This window comes from Carcharodon carcharias, chromosome 22, assembly GCF_017639515.1.
Source record: "Carcharodon carcharias isolate sCarCar2 chromosome 22, sCarCar2.pri, whole genome shotgun sequence".
Lineage (NCBI taxonomy): Eukaryota > Metazoa > Chordata > Chondrichthyes > Lamniformes > Lamnidae > Carcharodon > Carcharodon carcharias.
The window spans coordinates 57573174-57595215 of record NC_054488.1 but is presented as its reverse complement, the minus strand read 5'-3'; the positions used below and the strand labels follow the sequence as shown (position 1 = coordinate 57595215).

General features: G+C 39.1%; 1 protein-coding gene across 4 annotated transcripts in view; it reads right to left on the bottom strand.

The window, feature by feature from the left end:
* The window catches only part of helz (helicase with zinc finger), a 253424-nt gene that overhangs the window by 142531 nt on the left and 88851 nt on the right, over positions 1-22042 (bottom strand). For 2 of the 4 annotated variants that reach the window (XM_041216945.1, XM_041216947.1), the window contains exons 12-16: positions 18352-18685; positions 14198-14328; positions 12882-13067; positions 6364-6465; positions 3003-3181 (exon numbers count right to left, since the gene is read on the bottom strand). In XM_041216945.1, the coding sequence (XP_041072879.1) occupies positions 3003-3181; positions 6364-6465; positions 12882-13067; positions 14198-14328; positions 18352-18685 (932 nt within the window). The remainder of the gene's footprint in view (positions 1-3002; positions 3182-6363; positions 6466-12881; positions 13068-14197; positions 14329-18351; positions 18686-22042) is intronic. The other 2 variants (XM_041216948.1, XM_041216949.1) reach the window with 2 other exon arrangements.

The following is a 22042-nucleotide window of genomic DNA, read 5'->3' as shown; positions in this document are numbered from 1 at the left end:
ACAAAAAAAATTGCTGATGTAAAAACAAAATGTTGTGGATGCTGGAAATCTGAAATAAAAACAAAAGTGCTGGAAAAATTAAGCAGGTATGACAGTATCTGTGTAGAGAGAAACAGAGTCAACATTGAATCCAATAAGACTCTTCGGAACCTGCTGATTAATGTTCTTCAAATAAGGGAAAGTAAGTTGCTCACTTGCAACTTCGGCCAATGTACTCATCTCAAGCAAGGCAAAACCAATCACCTCAGACTAAACAATGAGTAGCAGTAATATCTATTGTTACAATCCCAGCTGATGTTACTAGTGGACAAGTCAGATCCCAAAGTAGAACCTGGATAGATCTTGATAGATTTTAACTTTTATTTTTTGTTATAGAGTTATAGAGGTCTACAGCACAGAAAAAGGCACTTCGGCCCATCATGTCTGTGCCGATCAAACAAGTACCTAACTATTCTAATCGCCATTGCATCGCAAGTGCACATCCAAATACTTCTTAAACGTTATGAGGGTTTCTGCCTCTACCACCTTCTCAGGCAGTGAGTTCCAGATTCCCATCACCTTCTGCATGAAAAAATTCTTCCTCACATCCCCTCTAAACCTTCTGCCACTTACCTTAAATCTATGCCCTCTGGTTATTGATCCCTCCACCAAAGGGGAAAAGTTCCTTCCTGTCTACCCTATCTATGCTCCTCATAATTTTATACACCTCAATCATGTCCCCCCTCAATCTCCTCTGCTCCAGGGAAAATAACCCCAGTCTATCCAATCTCTCCTCATAACTAAAACTCTCCAGCCCAGGCAACATCCTGGTAAATCTCTGCACTCACTCTAGTGCAATCACATCCTTCCTGTAATGCGGATTCCAGAAGTGCGTGCAATACTCTAGCTGTTGAAACGTGGAGGGCAGCCACTGAACAGAGTCTGCTTATGAACTTTTAACAAAAAAAAACATTTATTAAACAAGAAAAGATGAACTATATTGCACTACTCCTTCACCCGCAACTATACCTTTACAAATATATACAGATTACCAAGGATAACACAAGTTACAAAATCTATCTTGTACTCTAATGTTCATGATAAGTATACAGTCCATGTAAATCAATAGGTGACCTAAGGTCAGACACCCCACACTCTAAAATCAAGTGATAGATGCCACCCAAAGCAGATGCTATGGATTTCTCATCAGCTCCCCAAGATGTTTGTCACACAGTGAGCCAATCGGTCTCACTGAACTCCGTCTTTCTCCCAAGGGTTTCCAATCTCAACGCTCGAAGTACCCGCCTTGGAATCTTCTCACAAATAACACTTTCACTTGGATGTCTTCACAAGGATCTACCTCCACAGGTTTGAACTCTCCTTCCAATGTTCTACTCCTCTTCAGGTTTTCGGTTGTGCCAAGAAGGACACCACTGCTTCACAGGCCCAGAGTTAGGAGTTGCCCACCTTGGATGTCTCCTCAGACCTTCTGGCTTCTCTTTGCCTTGATTTTGCTCCCCGCAGCTCTCTCTTTAATCGGAGCCCTTTTCTCTGCTCCTTATTTGAACCTCACTGAACAAGATCTATTCCAGATTCCTGTCCTTGTCCTTTGACTTAACTGTCGTCTTGGGGCCTTCCACTGTACTATTCCCTGGTTTTGGGACTTTCTTTGCTCTTTGGAATCTGCTTCCTGCCATTGCCTCGCTTGTGTCCAGCTTCTCCCGGCACCTGCTTCCAATTGTATTAAAACTGCTTGCTGTTTCTCCCCGTGCCTCCATGGGTGCCCTGTTGCTAGGCAACAGCACACAGTTTTTCCTATTTTATTTTAACTTCCCTAAACTACTTCAAGGGTCATAAAACACTATTAAAATGCAGGTACACAAACAGGACTTCACACCTGCTGCTCCAACTGTAACGTGAAACCAAAATCCAAGCTTCACCTTTCTAATACAAAAAATAATATAAATTAAATTTAAAGCTGCAGCTTATTCCTATCACACACAAATAAACATATAGTTTTAAGTAAATTATCTCTAGATCCTAACACTATGCAAGCAGTTATCCAGTGTTTAAGCCTACTTTGACTACTCATGGAACAAAATTCACCAGATTTTGTGAAGGCAAACAAACGTAAACGTCAAAAAGATTATAAATCAGAGCCATAAACCAACTTGAGCTTTAACCTGTATTTTCCAAAATTATCCAATGTGTAAAATTCTGAGCTCTCAATAGGTGTTGAGCACAGTATCCATTAGGAAACAACAAATATATAACACCACCTGCTGCCTCACTTAAATCTCATGTCTCAGCTACCTCAATTTTACCTTTATAGGCTGAATTTTCAACACCCCTTCCCGAGCCCAAAAACACCGGCACTGGTCGGCATGTCAGTTTCAGGATGCTGTTCCCACCATTGGCATTTTGGGGGAGGTGAGTTTGGGGTCCAGGGAGGCAGGCTGGCAATTAGGCTGGTTAAGAGTCTTTTTAAAAAGGTAAGTTCAGGAGGCAAACTAGGATTATCTGACTGGGGGGAGGCATGGATCAACTGCCGGAGGTGCCAGTTGCTGATCACAGGTGGAGGTACCAGCACTCCTGGCAAGCCTAATGGCCCTCCCTGACTGCTTGGGTGGATGGGGGTACAACCAAAGGCCACCCGATACAGGGGGTTCCCCTTCAACAGTGATGGCCTGGCTGCTTTCTTTTTTTTCATTCAAGTTTTTAAAAAGTGGCTGAAGGGTCACCTACTGTTGAGACACCCTCTCAGTTACTTGCTTTGTGCTGTAGTTGGGTGCTTCACTGAAGCTGGACGGCCTCCAATTGACCCTCCAGCTCTGAGGCCCCACCCACCGCCCTTAATTGAACAGGGGACCCATCTCCATCTCAATTATGGGCCCAACCATGTGAAAATCTAAGCTTTAATCAGATTCCCACTGGGTGGGTTCCTGATCCAAAAACAAACGTGGCCCTTTAGTCCCACATTCATGGCAAAAATTCAATGATTCTGAATTTCCAACATTACTCACCTAATTCAAGATCCAACTGGCAGAGATATTGCGATGTACTAAGAGTAACCACCACCACTCGATGTCTCAAGATATCCTCTTTCTGTGGCATCTGAAAGGTGGAATGTGTGCTTGAAATCAAACAGTACTGTTGCACTACTGGATGTACAGTCTTCACCCATCGATTTCTGAAATACACCCTGTAATTGCAGAAACCCAACTTCAGGAAATATCCAATTCAAATACATTGCATATCAACCTTGATTTTAAATAGTTACAACTTCAATCTTTCTGAATCTTATAATGCAAAGCAAAAAAAACAGTAATGGTGCAGCTTAGCAACCATAACAGAAAAGAACTAGACTCTTATATACAGCCTAGACAAACAATTTCTTGACCAGTGGTAGACTGGAATGCATTTTTAGGAATTCAGCTCTCAGATATAAATTGCAGATGTCACACCATCTATTCAAATTAGAAGTTGGGAGGAACCCATTAGGAGAAAAATAAATCAGCAACTAAGCCATAGGATTGGACTATTGAGCATCTTTGAACAACTAACAGCAACCCTGGCAGAAACCTGGAATCAAGGCAAGATTGGGAATGGTGCTTGGCACAGCAAGTAGCACAATAGAGTGGAGGGTGGGACTTTGGTAAGAAATTCCATCCCCCACAACCCCCAACCTTCCACCTCATTTCATTCACTCCTCCCCTGAAGGCTATATAGTCCAGTTACACATGTACAAGTATCCTTTGGTACCTCATCTATGACAGCAAGTAGTGACAATAGTAATCAATGAAATCCAAAGGTGTTCGCATTCAGTGTCTAGACATGCATTTTTTAGCTAAAGCATTTGGTTAGGGATCAGAAACATGAATTGCAGCTGATATCACCTCCATCCCCAACTACTGTCTAGCCTATTATAGAGACCCTCCCATTAACCTAACATAGATCAGTTAACTCAGCACAGTGCAAAGGACAAAAGCTAGGCCCTTCCTAACTTGGCACCGATACAGGCAATCTCTATACCTGCGGAGCATCCAGAAAGCTTTGAAAATATCACGTTTTTTGTAAAAGCTTTAAAAAGTCACGGTTATTAAGGATTTCTGGCAAGTTCCCGGTGCTAGCCATTGATTTTCACTTGCCACATTAAAGATTATTGGAATCCCAGCATTTAATTATTTTGAACTGCACTCCCAAGTTTCAGTTACCCAAATATGTATTATTTTTAATGCTCTAAGAAATGAACGTCAAGATCTATCTTTAAGTAGCTGAACAGGAGAAGCACAACATAGTGCTTTAAATCATTTAAATAAGAACATTAATAATACATTAAGAACTTTAAGCATCACTAAATCATGCAAAGAAAAAAAAATGGAAAAATAAATCATGATAACCAAAAGGAAGATTCTTCAGATACAACTGTTGCAGATAGAGCATCAAGTCTGACCAACAATATGGCAGCTGAATATTTAAATACCTTAAAAAGAAATTAAAAATGGTAGTATTGTATTAACTTGCACAGTGAATCAGAAGTTTTTTTTAAATGGTTAGCAGAGAAGTGGTTCCAAAGAAACTCAAGCAAGTGATTCATAAAGTAATGACCCAGATGGATTTCATCTGGGAGTACTTAAGAAATTGATATGTTCTAGCTGAAATATTCGAAAAAAATGACAAAAAGAAAGTATTTACCAAAATTCAATTAAGAAAACTAAGAGGGCTATGCAATTAGGAATTATCGTTGATCTGCTTAACAGGCAACATACAAAACTCAAAATCAATTCAAAACTATTCCAGAAAGTCAGAAGATTGTGCATTCAAGTCTCACTCCAGGCTCTGAAAAATCAAGGCTGACTCTCCAGTCCATTACTGAGTGACTGCTGCACTGTCAGAGGTGCTGCCTTTTGGATGAGATGTTAAAGTGAAGTCCAGTCTGCCCTCGCAAATGGATGTAAATAATCCAATGGCACTATTTTAAAGTAGAATTACCTGGAAAAACTCAGCAGGTCTGGCAGCATCGGTGGAGAAGAAAAGAGTTGACGTTTCGAGTCCTGCCAGACCTGCTGAGTTTTTCCAGGTAATTCTGTTTTTGTTTTGGATTTCCAGCATCCGCAGTTTTTTTGTTTTTATCTATTTTAAAGTAGAACAGGGAAGTTATCCCTGGTGTCCTGACTAATGTTTATTCCTCAATCAAAAGCAGATTACCTTATCATTAACATAATGCTGTTTTTGGTGGGTACAACTGGCCACTGCGTTTCCTACATTACATTATATAAATGCCAAGTTTTTCTCATTTTCACGTAGTCTGACCAAACACAGTAATAATAAGCCATGGGTTCAACAAAAGAAAGGTGACATTTGAAAAAATGTTTCAGAATTTTTGATGATGAGATCAAGTTAAACATTACCATTTATAAAATAGCTGGACTTCCAGAAAATCCCTTAAAGTCTCAGTTAATATGAAAATTCACCATAATGGATAAATAATAAAGACAAAAAACAGTGAGAGAGTTGACCAATTCAATCTGTGACAAGTAGAGCCCAAAGGGACACCAGCACCTACATCGGTAAATCACAATATTAAAATAAACATGAAGATATTATACTTGTTTGCTAATAACTCAAGGTGCAAAGGAAGTAATACAAGAGGTTAAATCCTTTGTAGCTGTTGACATTGAGGCAAGCCCTTTAACCCTCAAAAGGATTTCACAGGGATAGAGAGCATCCGAATCTAAGGAATGGATTCTAGCTCTGCTTAGCTTCAAGTGTTCAGCACAGTTAAACATATCTCCAGTCATGTGTGCCAACAGCAGTCGATACAATGAGTACAGGATGTAGCCAGAATAGTGATTCAGAATAACATTCATCCACCACCAGGTATTCCCTTTGGCCAAAGTGTCAATTGAAGAAATTCAAAAAGGGAGTAAGAAAATAGCAACTAGCTTGTAAGAACAGTTATGGTGCATGGGTATATAATGACTGAAGCATGTTTTAGAAATATAACCTAAAAACTTTTGGGGGGGGCCACAAATCCTCTATTTTAATTTAATAGACACAAAAAAAGTTTATAACTTTTCACACATTTCCTAGCCATTAAACTACAGACAAACAGAACTAACCTTCTGATTTATTGCTCCGTAACACGTTGCTTTTTATGGGGAACCAAAGGTACTTTTTAATGCTTATTCTCTATTTCGTCAAGGGGTGGAGAGGGAAGAGATATTTCGTTACACACCAGCTTACAATGTGTCATTCTAGAACTGCTAGTGCAAGGTATCAAAAATCTGCAGTCAGTCATTCCCTGGCACAGCATATTATCGCATTAATTAGCTGAGCTGCATTACTACAAAGTAATAACTGTCAAGTGTTTGACAATCATACCTGAGAGGCCTAGCCTGTGGATTTCCAGCTTCTACATAAGGATGGAGGTAATCTTTTATGTATAAATCAGCAGCACTGTTGGAATGGGTGCAAATAAGAATCCTGTGTGAGGGAAAGAAAAAAAAAATGTTGAAGGACAAACATGAAAAAAAAACTAGGTTAGACTAGAAGCGAAGAAATACCAAATAACAAACATTTGAATTAATGTTATGGCAAGCTTCATGATTCACTTAAAGCTTAAAATCAATTGCCAAAATATCCATTCTACAGTTTCCCAAGTCTCTAAAGACAAAATATGAGCAAGATTTCAAGCTTCCAGCAGTGGGTGGAGCAACAGTTCTTTGACGGAGTCCTTTAAATATGGCTGGGCTACTTTTGGCACACAACTCTTCACAAAAAAACCCAAAATACACCCAGCAGCTATCTTTGTTTAATACCTTGATTAATCTATTTCCTTTCAATCTATGTAAACTCTGTTTAGGAGTCTCTGTGCCTCATCAACAATTGTCTTATTTCTCACTTATTATTTACCCCTCATCCATTTTGTGTTTAATCTTAAGAGTTCATGACCGTTTCCGCTCTCATTATTCTGATCTTCATCTCCTCACCTCCAACACACACATGCTGGGGCCGGCAGAGGCCGGGGCTGGCAGAGGCAGACACAACAAACCACATCATAAATTTATTGTACTGGAAAATATTCCACTATCTTGAGGGGAGCTGTTGGTGGGGGTAGGGAGAACGTGAGATGGGTGAAGTAGGAAACAATAGAAGTAGGACTTAAATTGTGAAAATTATGCCATGCTTTACAACAAACCAGATAAATATAAACACAATATTCACAAGAGGTGACTGTGTTCTAATGCACCTGATGCCCTTGTCCCTTCTAGGTGATGGAGCTGAAATGACAGGCCTACCACTGAGTGCAAGATCCATCCAGTACAGTACACGGTACAAATAACGAACACACTATTTGGACCACTGCTTGAAAAGCTATTCACCTGAAAATCTTTGGATCAGGGAATTTAGTGGATGCCAACTCATTGATTCATTGTCCGGATTTAGTGCAGAGAAGATTACCTATTGCATTAAACATTTCTGAAAGCTGAAATCCACATAGTGCTCTGGAGAATGGTAACAGATTTGGTAACACCCTTCTGGGTAGTTGAGAATGAGGAACAGCAACAGTAAAGACCACAGACAGCCTCAGCGGTATTACTGGAGCTATCAGCAAGGATGAAGGCAACACAAAAGCATTCATACCTACTACATCGGCTGTAGAGGCCCAGAGTGATATACCTACATTTTGCTGGAGCTGTGTTTAAGGAGGCAATGCTTCAGTAGACAGCTGTGACTGCCTTGTGCCACCTGGTACAGCAAGGACAACAACGCTTGTGAAAACCTAGCTGCCCTTGAGTGCCATCTTTCACCCAATGTCAAGTAGCAATGACCAAAGAAACTCAATGAAGACAAACCTCTCTCTAAGAGATGCAACTTTGCTTTTAGCAGGCACGGTGTCTGCCAGACATCTTGCTCTTCAAAAAGGCAAGCTACCCATCTGTCCTAGAAATCATGCAGAAAACTCGGCAAAAGATTCAAATGAGGCCTGACCATGAAATTAGTTTGAGCCTCTCACTGAATCCACCAGATGGATGGATAGCCTACTTGACTCATCTATATCACACCCAAATAGCACCAGAAATGCAATCAAATCCAAATCCACTTCTTGCCTTTGGGAGATCTGCCATCCACTCAGTCAGAATTTGAAAGCTGGGTTTGCATATTGGAGGATGAGAAAGTTATTTAACATTAAAGACTAGCTGCTCTCCCACGGCATTGCGCATGGGGAGTCAAGATCAAGAGTTAGTCACATGAAAAATGGTGAGGAGGTGCCAGATAAGTGGACCAGGCACACAGATTTAAAGTCATACATTGTGTACCTATGTTTAGGATATACTTTGATAAGTAGGTGATCTGGCCCCTTCAAGCAACTGAAAAATTATAAAGGAATGGTTCCTTTACCAGTTACTGGAAAAGATTAAACAATAAGCTCTTAACATACGAACTAGGAGAAGTAGACCATTCAGCCCCTTGAGCCTGGTCCACCATTCATTAAGATCATAGCTGATCTGCCCGTGTTACGGATTCCATATTGCCATTTACTCCTGATAACCTTTGATTTCCTTGCCTAACTAAAAGCTTTCTACCTACCTTCACCTTAAAAATATTCAATGACCCTACCTCCACCACTTCTAATGTGGCTAATGCTGATAGGAGCCTGGGCTGTATAACAGCATCATCACTGTAGTGTAGGAGACAGTGTCCTGTCCTGCCATCTGTTAATGCACACAAGCACACTCACTCTGGAATTTATGGGACAACTGACATGGGGGTAATTAACTAGTAACTTTTTCTCTGACTAAATGGTTTTCATTCCTCCTTTTGTAATGGCTGTTTGTAGCCTAATGAAGTTAGCATTGTGAGGAGTATGTGGAGTTGAGCTGAGGTTACCCCTGGACAAGCCTAATCCCAGATTGGAACGTAGCTCGATATATCATAACCTTTATTTGTTTGTTTAAATACGTGGAGAGTAGCTACTGAACAGACGCACAGGAGTCAGCTGATGAACTTTTAACAAAAGAATAAAACAATTATTCAACAAGAAAAGATGAACTCTTTTGCAATACTCCTTCATCCAAAACTATACCTTTACAGATATATATAGATTTGTAAGGATCACAAGTCACAAAAGCTTTCTTATAGTTTAAATGTACACAGTAAGCACCCAGTCCATGTAAAACAATGACACCCTGTGGTCAAACACACCACACTGACCTCAAGTGACAGATGCCACCTCAACCAGATGCTGTGGATCTCTCCTCAACTCCCCCCAGACGCTTGTCACACCATGAGCCAACCAGTCTCACTGAATTCCATCCTTCACTTGAGAGTTCCCAATCTCCACTCTCCAAAACCTCACTTTGGAATCTTCTCCCAAACTGATGTGTTCACTCAGACACCTTCCACAAGGGTTCACCTCCAAGATTCAAACTCTCAACCTGATGTTCCTCTTTCCTGGGTCACCACATGCATTCAAGCTGTCTTCCACACACTGTCTTTCTGACTCAGCTGTCAACAGTGCACCACTGCTTCACATGCCCATAGCAAAGAGTTACAGACTTTCAGTTGTCTCTTTGAACCTTCTTGCCTCTTGCAAGCTGTTCTCGCTTTAAATCTGAAACTTGGAGCCTTTCTCTTTGCCCATCACTCTTAACTTCATTTAACAGGACCTTTTCCCAGATTCCTGCTCTTCTTTTGACCAGAAGGTCTCCTTTGGGCTTTCCCCTCTTCCACTCTTCTGGATTTTTGGGGTTCTTCTTTAGCTTGGGACTACTATCTGTCAGCTTTGCTCCAGTCTCTCCTGGCAGCAACTCCAAAACCAGCTAAACTCCACCAGCTTCCAAATCAAATCAAACTACTACCTTTCTTCTTCTGTTTATATGTCTGTGAGAGGAACCTCCTATCTGCGCACCCCCACTCCTGGTGCTAGGCAACAGCACAGTTTTTCTATTCTTGTGTGTCTACCTTTACTTTATGGCAGTCGTAAACACCTTATTAGAAATGCAAGCAGCCTTTTAAAGTGAAACTAAAACTCCATTTGACCTTTCCTAACACACAGATATAGAAATACAAATCAAACTTAGACTTCAAAGCTAAAACTCATTCCTAACACCCACAAATACAAATATAAACTTACTTAAGCTCTATTTCATAACAGGATCATGTGCATGTACAGGAGATGTTTGGCAACACTGAATAAGGACTCTAATATATTTTTGTTTTAAAACAAATTTAATATATCAAGATAACCAGCTGCAAATCTTTAGGCTAGTGTTCTGCACTTTCTATAGGATTATGTATGTTTGATTGCAAAGCAATTAACACATCAAATCTGTGACTTTTAAGAAACTGTTTGCATCTACTCTTGATGTTAAACATTCCTTTAAATAAGTAGTTATGCATTAGTTTCTTCTCTTGATAAGATGAATTTAAACATTGTTTCTTTTCTTTTAAGGGGCATTGATCTGCATTTTTTTTCATTTAAGATAGTGAGCTTGAAATGTGCCATAAGCAGAGATACCATTTGTTCTGTACAGGTATGCACGGACTTGACAAAATTATTTCCAGGGCAGCTTACCAAGTTTCACTTTTTTTTCTTGGCATCTGAACGTGAGGTTTTGATATTTTTTCAGATAAACATTAATAAAACTCAGAAGGAGATGCTTGTCTTATTGAAACATCTTCAAATAGCACTTGCTTTAATACTGTTGTAAATTGATACTTAAATTTGACAAAAAAAATAGCATTTGTGCCATTACTAGTAGGATATTGCATAATCGGCATTTAAATTAAGAATACACAGCAAAAAAATTGCAAAACTGTTAACTGTCTGCGTCTTCTTGAGGCCAACCCTTTTGAAACAAGCATTTTTTTTCTGGACGAAATATTTAAGATCATCAACAGTTGACCTTTCAGCACAGCTGTCTTTTATCTCTGCCACCATAAATCATATAGCGGTAATCCGTTTAGCAGTTGTGTATTCTGATCAATGTGGGTGAATATTTACAAAGAGGGGTCTTTTGGGGGTGGTATCGTAGTTACGAAGGAGGAGTGATGGCCACCTGTCAACCCCACTTTCCTCCATGTTTTGATATTGACTACAAGGCATCATGTTACAGTGCATTACATTTTGTGCTCCATTGTGGAGGTGCCCTCCGTTTTCCTTTCCGGTTTGAGGAGATGAAAAATGTGAGATGGATTTTAAAATTTGTTCACCCAAAAACTTTTATTTCAGGTGTGTAGCAATGGAAGTTTTAACTATATTTTAACCTTCTTCGTACCTATCCACACTTAAAAATGACACCACCATTGTTACAGTGCCATTGAACCGATTTTCTGTATTTTAGCCACAATCGACTACTGTATGAAGCTCTTGAGCAGAAACCCTTTCATTCATGAGAGTAATAAGACAGCATTGTTGGATATGGCTTAGAGAACTAAGCCAAACTAGGGAATAAATTAGCAAACTAAAACACAATTCACACAAATAAGGAAAGGATGAAGTAAAATTCTGCAACTTCCTAATTGAAAACAGATTAATTTCTCAATGGCTGTTTTAACTGTTCTTGGAAGTTGTAACATTTTGATGCACAAGTTTTCAAGTTGTACTTTCGCTGCATTTATTCTAGTCTACAGAAAAGCCATCTGTTGGTACTCCATTTCTGTCCACCTTCCAGCTGCATTTCCAAATCAGTGTCTTTTGAGCTCGTCAAACACTGAGGCTAAAAATATGAAGCACTGTGCATTAAATAAGCAACATACATTTGAAAATTTGTTAAATTTATTCTACCAACCTAACTTAAACATCTAAAAATCACCCAGCACAATCCAATTTCCATATAGGTCAACTGCAATGGCAGATACATTGGTAGTACTAACAAGTATATCAATGCACCTCGCTCCCTGCAAACTGGTGTCAAGGAGGAATGCACAGCTGCAATTGGCTCAGCCCAGCCCTAATTTTGAACAGTAACTTGGCTTGGTAACAAGGTGCCTGGAAATGCATCCATCTGCACAGCTCTTTGTAGTAACCTAAAAATAAACTTCAAAGTCCCTAATGATAGTTGGTCGATTTGAATGCAGGCAGTTATAATGAGTTAAAGTAAATTAATTTGATATCCCACAAATGATGGCATCTACAACCTTCGTTGGCTGCATTCAAAACAAAAATAATGCAGATCATCATTCATCATGTGTTCTTTGAAGATGACTGCACATTACCTGCCAACACTCTCAAGGATACTTAGCTGCGAGTCCACTATTCTAGCTCCAGTGGCTCAGCATTTTGGCCTGAGAATTGACTTCAAAAAGGCACAAGTTATGGTGGATGGAGCATACGAGCATCCAAGTGGATACAATTAATAGCCTACCCCTTAAGATCACAGGCAAATTCTGTCTACAGTCCTCACCACTCGATGTGGATCAGCTACCACCATCACATCAAGTGACTTGACCATTTCCACTTGCCCTATCTTCAATGTATCAAATGGCATGACAGATGTGTAACTTATCTTCTCAACGCTGCAAAATAACTGCATTTGAGGTCACAAAAGGCTCCAGTTTTGTTGGTCTGGGTGTGCCACTTGTGCTGATCAATACTGACCAATTGTTCCCTCCCGATCTCCAAGGCCAGTTGTAGCATCCCTTCCGCCACCTAACTGAACACAGAGCAAGGATCAAATCTGGATTGCTCCTGGTCTGTACAGTTTAGTTACTTGCTGGGAAAACTCAGGTCACTGGTGCAGTCTTTATAACATTATATAAGTGAATGTACTTCAAAATTCACATATCCCATTTCCACCATTCAATTCTCAAAATATAGTGTCTTTTCCAAAGAGATGAATATATGGCAGAATTTCCTGTTATTGTGTGCTGAAACAATGCATTAGAAAGCTCACCTTGTATCCTGCTGTTTTAGTATGTGTTTGACTGCCTGAGCCAATGTGAATGTTTTTCCTGTTCCATAGGGACCGATGATGAGAACAGGAGGAAGTGGGATGGAAAGTGGAGTTGTGATTGCCAGAATAGCCTCCTTCTGTTTAGTATTTAGCCGGGGATCCAACTGCTCGTCCCATTGTCTACTCCAGTAAGACAAAACAAAACAGCTATTTGCAATTTATGTAGGTCTCAAAAGCCAGAATGTCCCTAAAAGACAATTCTTTTTAATAAATGCATTTTTACAACACCCAAATTAAGTTACACCAAATCATACAGATAATTGACAAAAATTTATATTCAAAAGTAAATAACTATATTCATAGTACAAAATCAGTAGCATAGAAGATTGACTAGTTCTCTTAAAGCTTTAGAGGTTGACTCCATTTAGGATCTTGCATCGAACTAATGAAATCACAAGAAACAGAGAAAAGATGATCCTCGAGTCTCTGTAAAAGGCTCCAAAATTTTCATTTAACAGGGCCATAAAGGAGAACCATCAGTTTATTAATGAGGATCTGGGAACAAAATTTTTATTTGGAACTCCTCCAGCTTCTAAAGCACGTATTGAACACCTTCCCGTTAAGCTACAGCTTCCACAATTTCAGCTGGTGCATAAAGTGTAATTATTCTATCAGCACTTTACAATTAGCAGGTCTACTCTTCTTATAGCGCTATGCCCCAGAGAAGGCAGTGATCTCTTGACATGAATGATGTTTATCATGTTTGTTATGTTGTTCAGTTGAAACAAGAGTTTCACTCAAGTGAATTAGAGGGAAACAATATACAAGATGCTAGTTAGAGTACATATTTGCACATGGAAAGCATATGTCATGCAGACATCTACAAAACAAAAACCTGCTAGATTTAAGAATGCAATTAAATACATCCTGCATGAATATATTATCAAGACAGTGAAATTTATATAACTTGTTTAAAAAGGAGTTTGATTTTAAAAACTTTAAATATGAAAAAGCATTTAGTTACATGGTGCCAGTCTCTCTCAAATTATCAATCACAACCAACAGGTTAAGTACCATTTCCTGACACTTTCTGAATTTGTGCATGAATATACATGAATGCAAATGAGTCCAACCTGCTTTTCTCTCGGTCACAGAACAGTCAATCCAATCTTATCTTTTTGAAAAATACAGGTGAAGGCCAATGAAATGTACCCAATCCTATATACCAGCATCAATTAAACCATCTGTGGCAAGCTGCATGCCTGATGCAATATTCATGCCTTATCCTCAAGTGCCACATTGTTGGCACACCATACCTGATGGGACTCCAGGGAATTGTGGGAAACATGCAGACATCTGGAAAGAGAATGCTGTTGTCCTTGATTCTGTCCAGGGCATAATGCATTTCACAGAGGGGCAAGCGATTGAGTTGAAACTGAAGTTCAACCTATGAATTAATAAGGCAGTTGTCAGCAGTTCAAAAGACATCCAATAAACAAGTACTGATCAGTACAGTTCCATTTCAAAACCTGGATTTTAGAATAATGTTTTCAACCTTCCACTGTCAGAAGTGCCCACATACAGTGTATAATGGCTTCAACATCATACATGGTGAAAGAGGCAGATACAGAATAAAGCTGCTGTTTCCTCTACAAGGAGCTTCCAAACTTCCCAGAGGTTGGAGATGAAAAACAGTAATTGAAGTTGTTTTTCCAAGGAACTTGATGCAGGCAAGCAGCAATATCTAACTATAATGTTATTTTTACACAAGAAATTGGCTGTTGGATTCAACCATTCCTTCAGCAGCTGATCAGTGTTATAGGTGGACTATAAGTACACTGAAAAAGGATTTGAGTTCAGTATGATGACACCTTGGAGGGAGGGGTGGGGGAAAACTTATCTTTGGGTTGCTCATCAAATCTTTGGATGTAAGTGGATTCATGGCCCATCAAACTGAAGTTACAGTTGTCCCAATCTGAAACAATTCACTTAAGAGTTTTAGAAACTAACATTATTGCAATTAGCCTGGTATAATAATAGACAAAAGGAACAGGAGCAGGTCATTCCACCCTTCAAGCCGACTCTGCCATTCAGTAAGCTCATGGTTACCTCATCTTCTACCTCAACAACACCTTGCCGCGCTAATCCCATGCCCCTTGATTCCCTTAGTATTCAAATATCTGTCAAATTTAAATATACTGTGTGACTGAGCATTAACATCCTCTGAGATAGATAATTCCAAAAGTTCACAACTCTGAGTGAAGAAATTTCTTATCTCCTAATTGGTTAATCTCTTATTCTGAGTCTGTAACCCCTCCTAGTTCTAGCTTCCTCAGCAAGGGGAAACACCCTCCAAGCATCTACCCTGTCAAGCCCCTTAAGAATTTTATATGGTTCAATGGTATCACCTCTGAACTCTGGGGAATACAGGCCTAGTTTGCTCAATGTTTCCTCATAGGACAATCCCTTCATCCCAGGAATCATTCAAGGAACAATGGAGTTGACCAAGCTCAACAAATGGGGCTGTGGCATAGACTGCAATGGCTCTAGGTAAACCTTATTTTTATTTGTAACTATTGTTTTTTTAAAATCTAATATAATTGCACATAGTTGCTTTAAAAAATAGTTCTCCTAATTGGTCCAGTAAAAGGCAGATTACAGATAAGCGTAGGTCATTTTTTGTAAAGTCACAAAATTGATGATATTTAAGATTACATTTTTTTTTTAAAGAAATTGCTACATCAGAATGTTTCACAAGTGTATCCAAAGCATATTGCCTTTCATCTCAAACAAAACGCAGTCACAAGCCCAAAAATGGAACTCATATTGATGCAGAGTAACCGGGTATAAAACGAGCTGTCAGCTGTCCCCATTCACTTTATGGTGCTAACTTATAATTAAAGAGTGATGAAGCACTTACCTCCTCACTCCCAATCTCAAGCAGACTAGGTCTGTGAGATCCTTGAAGGTCAAAAAAATGCCAGTTAAAATCAAGTGTTGTGTGAATGAGGCTTTGCAAAATGAGATGCGTAGAGGTGCATACTCAGCAAACCAAAATTGTATACAAAACAAAGAAAAGATCAAATGGAACCATGAAGTATCTTACTTATATATTTATTAATCCATGCATAGCACTTCAAATCCTTAGCTGAAAGCCAACACCAAGTGAACGAGGTAAAATTTTATGCTGGATCATATCTTTCCCATTGTATTTTTTATAACATAGCCCACCAGTTAAAATGTCAAACTCCAAAGATACCTGCACCAATGCTTGATGCTAACATTCAGTGTTCTAGAAATAAACAAATTTTGATCATCATTGCCATCTGTATGGTAGAATCTTCTGATCTTTCTTAAAACTCATGTTCAGATTACAAACTTTTGTCCTTAATATCAGTCACATGAAAGCACCTCATATAAAAATAAGGTTAAATTGCACTTTTAAAGCTCAATTCAAGGTTTATAATTTACATTGAACTCATGAAATCTAATTCAAAGCAAACTTTCCATCTCCTTTTTCTAGGTCTTGCTCCAAAATCTGGTTCGCTTGATTAAGGAAAGAAAAAATTGGCTACTATATAATACCCTGTACTGGGACACATCAGAAAACAAGTTATATATTCCAACATGCAATCAGTTGCTGTAGGTTATATATTCTGTGCTGTTTTTATATTCAAGTTCAACTTTTGCTTTTCCAAAGGAACTTTTTTTTGGATAGTTGTTTTCACTTTTGTACTAAATAACTTCATAACCAGCTTTGGCAGCCAAGCACACAGTGTTGAAAACCTTTCACTTGCTGTGCTAATTTTCTCTTTTCCCTTCTCCTCAAGACCCTGATTCTTGGCTGCTATGTGGTTCCTTGGGCACCCTCTGGAAACTTATCCAAGCAACTTTTATTCATGCTTGAGCACTGATGGCAAAGGTGAGCAGCCAGTCGACGATGGGAGTTATCCAATAAAAAGGCCTGATTCTGTCCATCCCTGATGTCCAAAGAAAAGTGAGAATGAAGGCCAATTTCCCCTCCCTAACCCAGAAACAATGGTACCAAGTTTATCTCTCTGAAAACAAACGGAAAACACTGCTAATCAGAACTCTGGTGAAAGGTCACCAACCTGAAACACTGATACTATTTCTCTCTCCACAGCCTGACCTGATGAGTATTTTCAACAGTCCCTGTTTTGTCTCCTTGCACACTGTTTGAGCAGATATTACAACATATACTGGAAATCAAACATGGGACCTTCCTGGTCTCTACAACTTAACTGCTCATTGTGTTAACCAGCTGGGCCATTACAGAAGCTTTCAGTAGGTTAACACATGTCTACTCTTCAGAACTCGTTACGGATACTGACAAGTAATATTCAGACACTCTTAGATAATCATGGAAGCAATGCTTCTCCTCACATCCAAAAGGTACAATTAACTCTTCAATTTCAGACATTTTTAAACACTGTTTTGAACTATGCAAATCACACACAGTCAAGGTAACAGAGCGAGGTTAAAATCTGAAGACATTCCGCTCAATACATAACAATGATGCTGAAGGAGGTTTACAGCTCTAAACTGAGACAGCTTCAGATTGAACACTAACATTAGGCAGTTTACAGGAATCACCTGAACCTAAAAATTCAAATAATCACAAAGCCTAAATTATTCCCTTCTCCTGTTTTTCCCTTCTCTTTGCTTGTAAGTGGTTTTATTCATCTTTAAAGTTTACTTTGGTATAGTCTCTAATGTTTAATGATCATACTGTCGATCCGTGTGTCTGGCAGTGCCCCAAAAGATATCAACTGTATGAAGTCTCTTAGAGCACACTTGTGCACTAAGGATGTAACATAGTCCACAGAACATCCCTCCTCTCTCTCTCTCACACCACCACACACACACCACAACCTCGAAGAAGCTGTTCCTTGCTGCAAATTTATCTGTATAGTTTAAATGGAAATGGGTGAAATAGAAAAATGGTGCAATATGGATGCTCCAATGTACTGGGTGACAGGATGTAAGATGCCATGAACAAATTCCCTCAATTTGGGAGATAATGACCTCAGCAAAACCGATCAAACCATACAAATAAAGGCCAGGTACCTCCCTTTGGAGAAAGGGAGGGGTCGGGGATCGGGGGGCGGGTTGGGGGGGCTGGAAAGAGGACAAAAGGGATTAGTTACCAAATAGCACAGACAGGGATTTTTTTAACACATCACTCATCTATTCTGCCGGCTAGAGCAGAAGGTGCATTTTATGGGGAGCAAGCTGGAACACATCACCTCAACATTTTAAAAAGAACAGTAAGAAGAAAAATGAAGGCACCTAATGAAGGCATCCAAGTTCCTGCGTAAACAGCCATCCACAGGAAGTATATTTTGTCCAGGCTACGCCCTGTGGCAGTAATCCTGCAATACACTAGCCACTTTTATATTTAATTTATTTAGTAATAAAGTATAAAATGAGCAGTAGCAACATAAATTACCTGCATCTCCCTGTCTGCTCGAAGTTTTAGTTCCTCACAGCATTCCTTGGTCAACCTCAAGTAAATACATTCCTTAGTTTTTTCCTCAATCATGGCTTCATAAACCTTTTCTTTGGTTCCCTGGGCTTGCATGGACCTCTCTTTAGTTATTGGCAACAGTAAAACAGAATTGACTTTGGTCATTACCAATCGTCCAGCCAAAGTTTCTTCTGAAAGAGTCTCTGTAAGTTTGAAGCGAGCAAAAAGCTGTCCACTTTGAGCATATTTAGCACCGCCTGAAACACCAGTAAGCATGAAGTTTGCTACCAGATATAAATTTACTTTAATGTTGAACCTGTAAATTAAAAAAAGTTACTTCATTATAAAGGCAACAAATTTTCAGTTACTCATACAATGTTCAAAATTAAACCATAGTGATCTGATGTACAAGTTCAACTGTTTACTCAGTTTTCTTGTTAAGAAAGGAAAGTCACTGCATGTTGCATCAATGTATCAGTTACTTTGTCTTTGAAGATTTGTATAAAACACATACATTTAAGATGGGCGGGCACACCACGCAATTTGCTGTAAGTCAATTACAAAGTGCCAAACATCAGCTAGACCCTATTTTGTTTTTATTTTCAACCTTTACCACCAAACCCCCACCAAACATTGGCACCTATCAAGGCCATCAATAATACACAGCAACCAGACAAAGATATCTGAAGTATTTCCAACTAAAATTACTCGATTTCAAGGTCTTCGAAGCTGAGGCAGAGATAAAGACTTGAAAGGATTACATTAATATAGTGCCTTTCACAACCAAGGATATCCCAAAGCACTTTGCAGTCACTAAAAGTACTTTTAAAGTGCAGTCACTGTGATATTGAAGGAAATGCAACAGCCAATTTGTGCACAGCAAGCTCCTACAAATAATAATGTGATCGTAAACAGATATCAGATCTCAGTAACCCTGATTAAGAGATAAATATTGACCAGGACATGGGCGATAACTCCCCTGCTCTTCTTCAAAATAGTGCCATGTGATCTTTTACATCCACACGAGAGCAGATGAGGTCCCAGTTGGACATCTTATCTGAAAGATGGCACCTCCAATAATGCTGTACTTCCTTTATATCCCCCTCAGTGTCAGGCTAGATATTTGTACACGTCTCTAGAGTGGGACGTGAAACCATAACCATCTAACTTAGAAGTGAAAGTGCTGCCCACTGAGTCACAGCTGAGATCAGGACAATGCAACACTTCAGAGATGAAAGAGATATTTTTGGGGCAAGGGTTAGTAACCCTACTGAGAGATGGGAGCTGACACTGGTAGGAGGAGGCAAGGTGATTTCACAGGTCAGAGAAAATGAGGGGGGGGCAGCCTTGAACAGAAATACTCTGGACAAAATATCCTCTCCAACAAGGTTAAAGCACTCACTTCCTGTGCAGAAGGTGAGTTCTTGGGGCAGGACAATCAAATAGATCACAATGACGTTAAGCAACAAGATATGCTATGAGGGAGGCACAAATTAGCATTTTTCAGTTTGGGATGTAATAGTATTAAGAGACTTGAATGCCATCTTCTGTGGTTCAAACCATGTCATGGATTCTATACTGCTACTCTGGTAAGGAACATTTTAGAAAGGCTGGGAGAGATTTTGGAAGAAGGATAGCATACATGGGGTTCAGCTGAAGATCAGCCATGATCTCAGTGAATAGCAGAACAGAGTCATAAATGGCCTCCTCCTGTTCCAAGGAGTCAATCCTCATGGTCTATCTGGAAGCCAATAAGGTAGAAAAGTTATGAAATCCTACAAAAAAATGGAGATGAGGAAGGATGGACTTCAAGGTGGTAATCTCCAGATTGCACCCCAGCCCCATGCCAGAATAGGAAAAAAACAGGAAGATTAGGGAGCTCAAAATATAACTAATGGATTGGTGACAGGAGAGCCGTTAATGAGGCATTGACAAAGATAGAGAATATGGGAGCTATTCCACAAGGATCATCTGAACAGGAAGTGAGCCAATGAGCTGGTAAAATTGATAAATAGGGAAGTGATCATTTAATCTAGGAGACACAGAAAATAAAAGCAAACTGGAAAAAATAAGTAAAGGTGTAAATAAATAAATGTTAGTATCACATACAAATAAAAGTAAAATAGATAGGATGCATAAGGAATAAAGTAGCAGAGGAAAGCCAGGTTGAGATATAAGCAGGAAAAAGATGGGGGGGAAAAACCAAGGTGAGAGTTTAGAATCAAAGTATAACCAATGTTGCAAAATATGAACAAAAAAAAAAAAAATTAGATTAAAAAGTGCACATGTTGCGTTGCTCATTGTGGAAAATCAACTGGAAGAGTTACGTAACAAAGATTTAGATTTAATGGTGCTAACAAACTGACATGCAAACCGGACAGGAGTGGGAAATAAACATACTGGGTACATTTTTTGAAAAGCAACTATATACGCAAGGAAGAAATACAGATATTAATTTGGATGAAGCAGTAAGTACTTGATGTGGAGAGGGTTGATGTACACGAAAAAAGGAGGTTTCGACAGAATTGCAATGGCAAGGGACCGAAGATTAAAAAAGGATAGTTACATTCGTGGGACTGAACTACAAATGCTAATTGTGGAAGGGAAATGGAAGAGAATATCTGTAGACAGCTCAGAGATTAGCAGGAATAAGTAAATTATTAATTGAAGAGATATCAATTACTACTCAAATTCAGGCAGGAGGGAGAATTCATAGAATCTATGCAACACTTCAAGAAAAGAGGAGAGGCACTGCTCGATCTAGTTATGAACAACAAAACTGGTCAATTAGACGAGTTAAATGTGGGTGAGCACCTCAGGAGTAGTGGACATTATAGGGTAGATTAAAGGCCCTAGCAGAAAAGATACAAAAAGTACAAAAAGGGCAGCAGATAGGGTAAATACAGCTAATCGAGATGGAAAGAGAAATTGACACATAGGATTATAGATCAGCAATGCAACTTGTTTGTTAAAAAATAGAAAATTGCCAAGTTGCAATATAATTTTGAAATCAAGGCACTGGTTCGGATGCTGTGGATAAACAGGTGTTAGAAACAAAGTAAACTTAACAAGCCAAATGGGGCTGCAAGTATTTAAAAAAAACTGGGGAAAAAAATCAAGGAGAGCTTGGGAGCAGGGGGAGATATGGAAAGCAAAGGAGTGAGTATGAGAACAGAAATTCAAAAAATAATTACAAACAACACATCATTCTACAAATATATCAGTGAAAAGAGAATGGTTAATTGTGAACCAGAGAGCAGAGAACAGCGAGTGAGTGGAAAATAAACAAAATTTGACATGGATGCTTAACAGCTTTGATTCAAAGTTAACAAGAGAGGATAGTGGTAAGGGAGGTTAATCCTAAATTGGTTAAAAGACAAGAGGATAATGGAGAAATGCCTTAATTCTATCAATGCCTGCAGAGGGCTGCAAAACTGCCAATGTACTATCCATTGTCCAAAAAGGCTAACCTAAGTAATTATAGGTCAGTAAGATTAACACTTGTGGCAGGGAAGATATTGAAATCTTTAATTAAAGATGAAATTGCTAAATAGTTAGATGAAGAAAATAATTAGAAGCAGACAGCAAGGAATTTCATTCACAAATGTCAGGAGTTCTGCTGATTGATAAAGTGGATGGAAGGAGTACATTATAGGTGTGGTGGATAGACAGA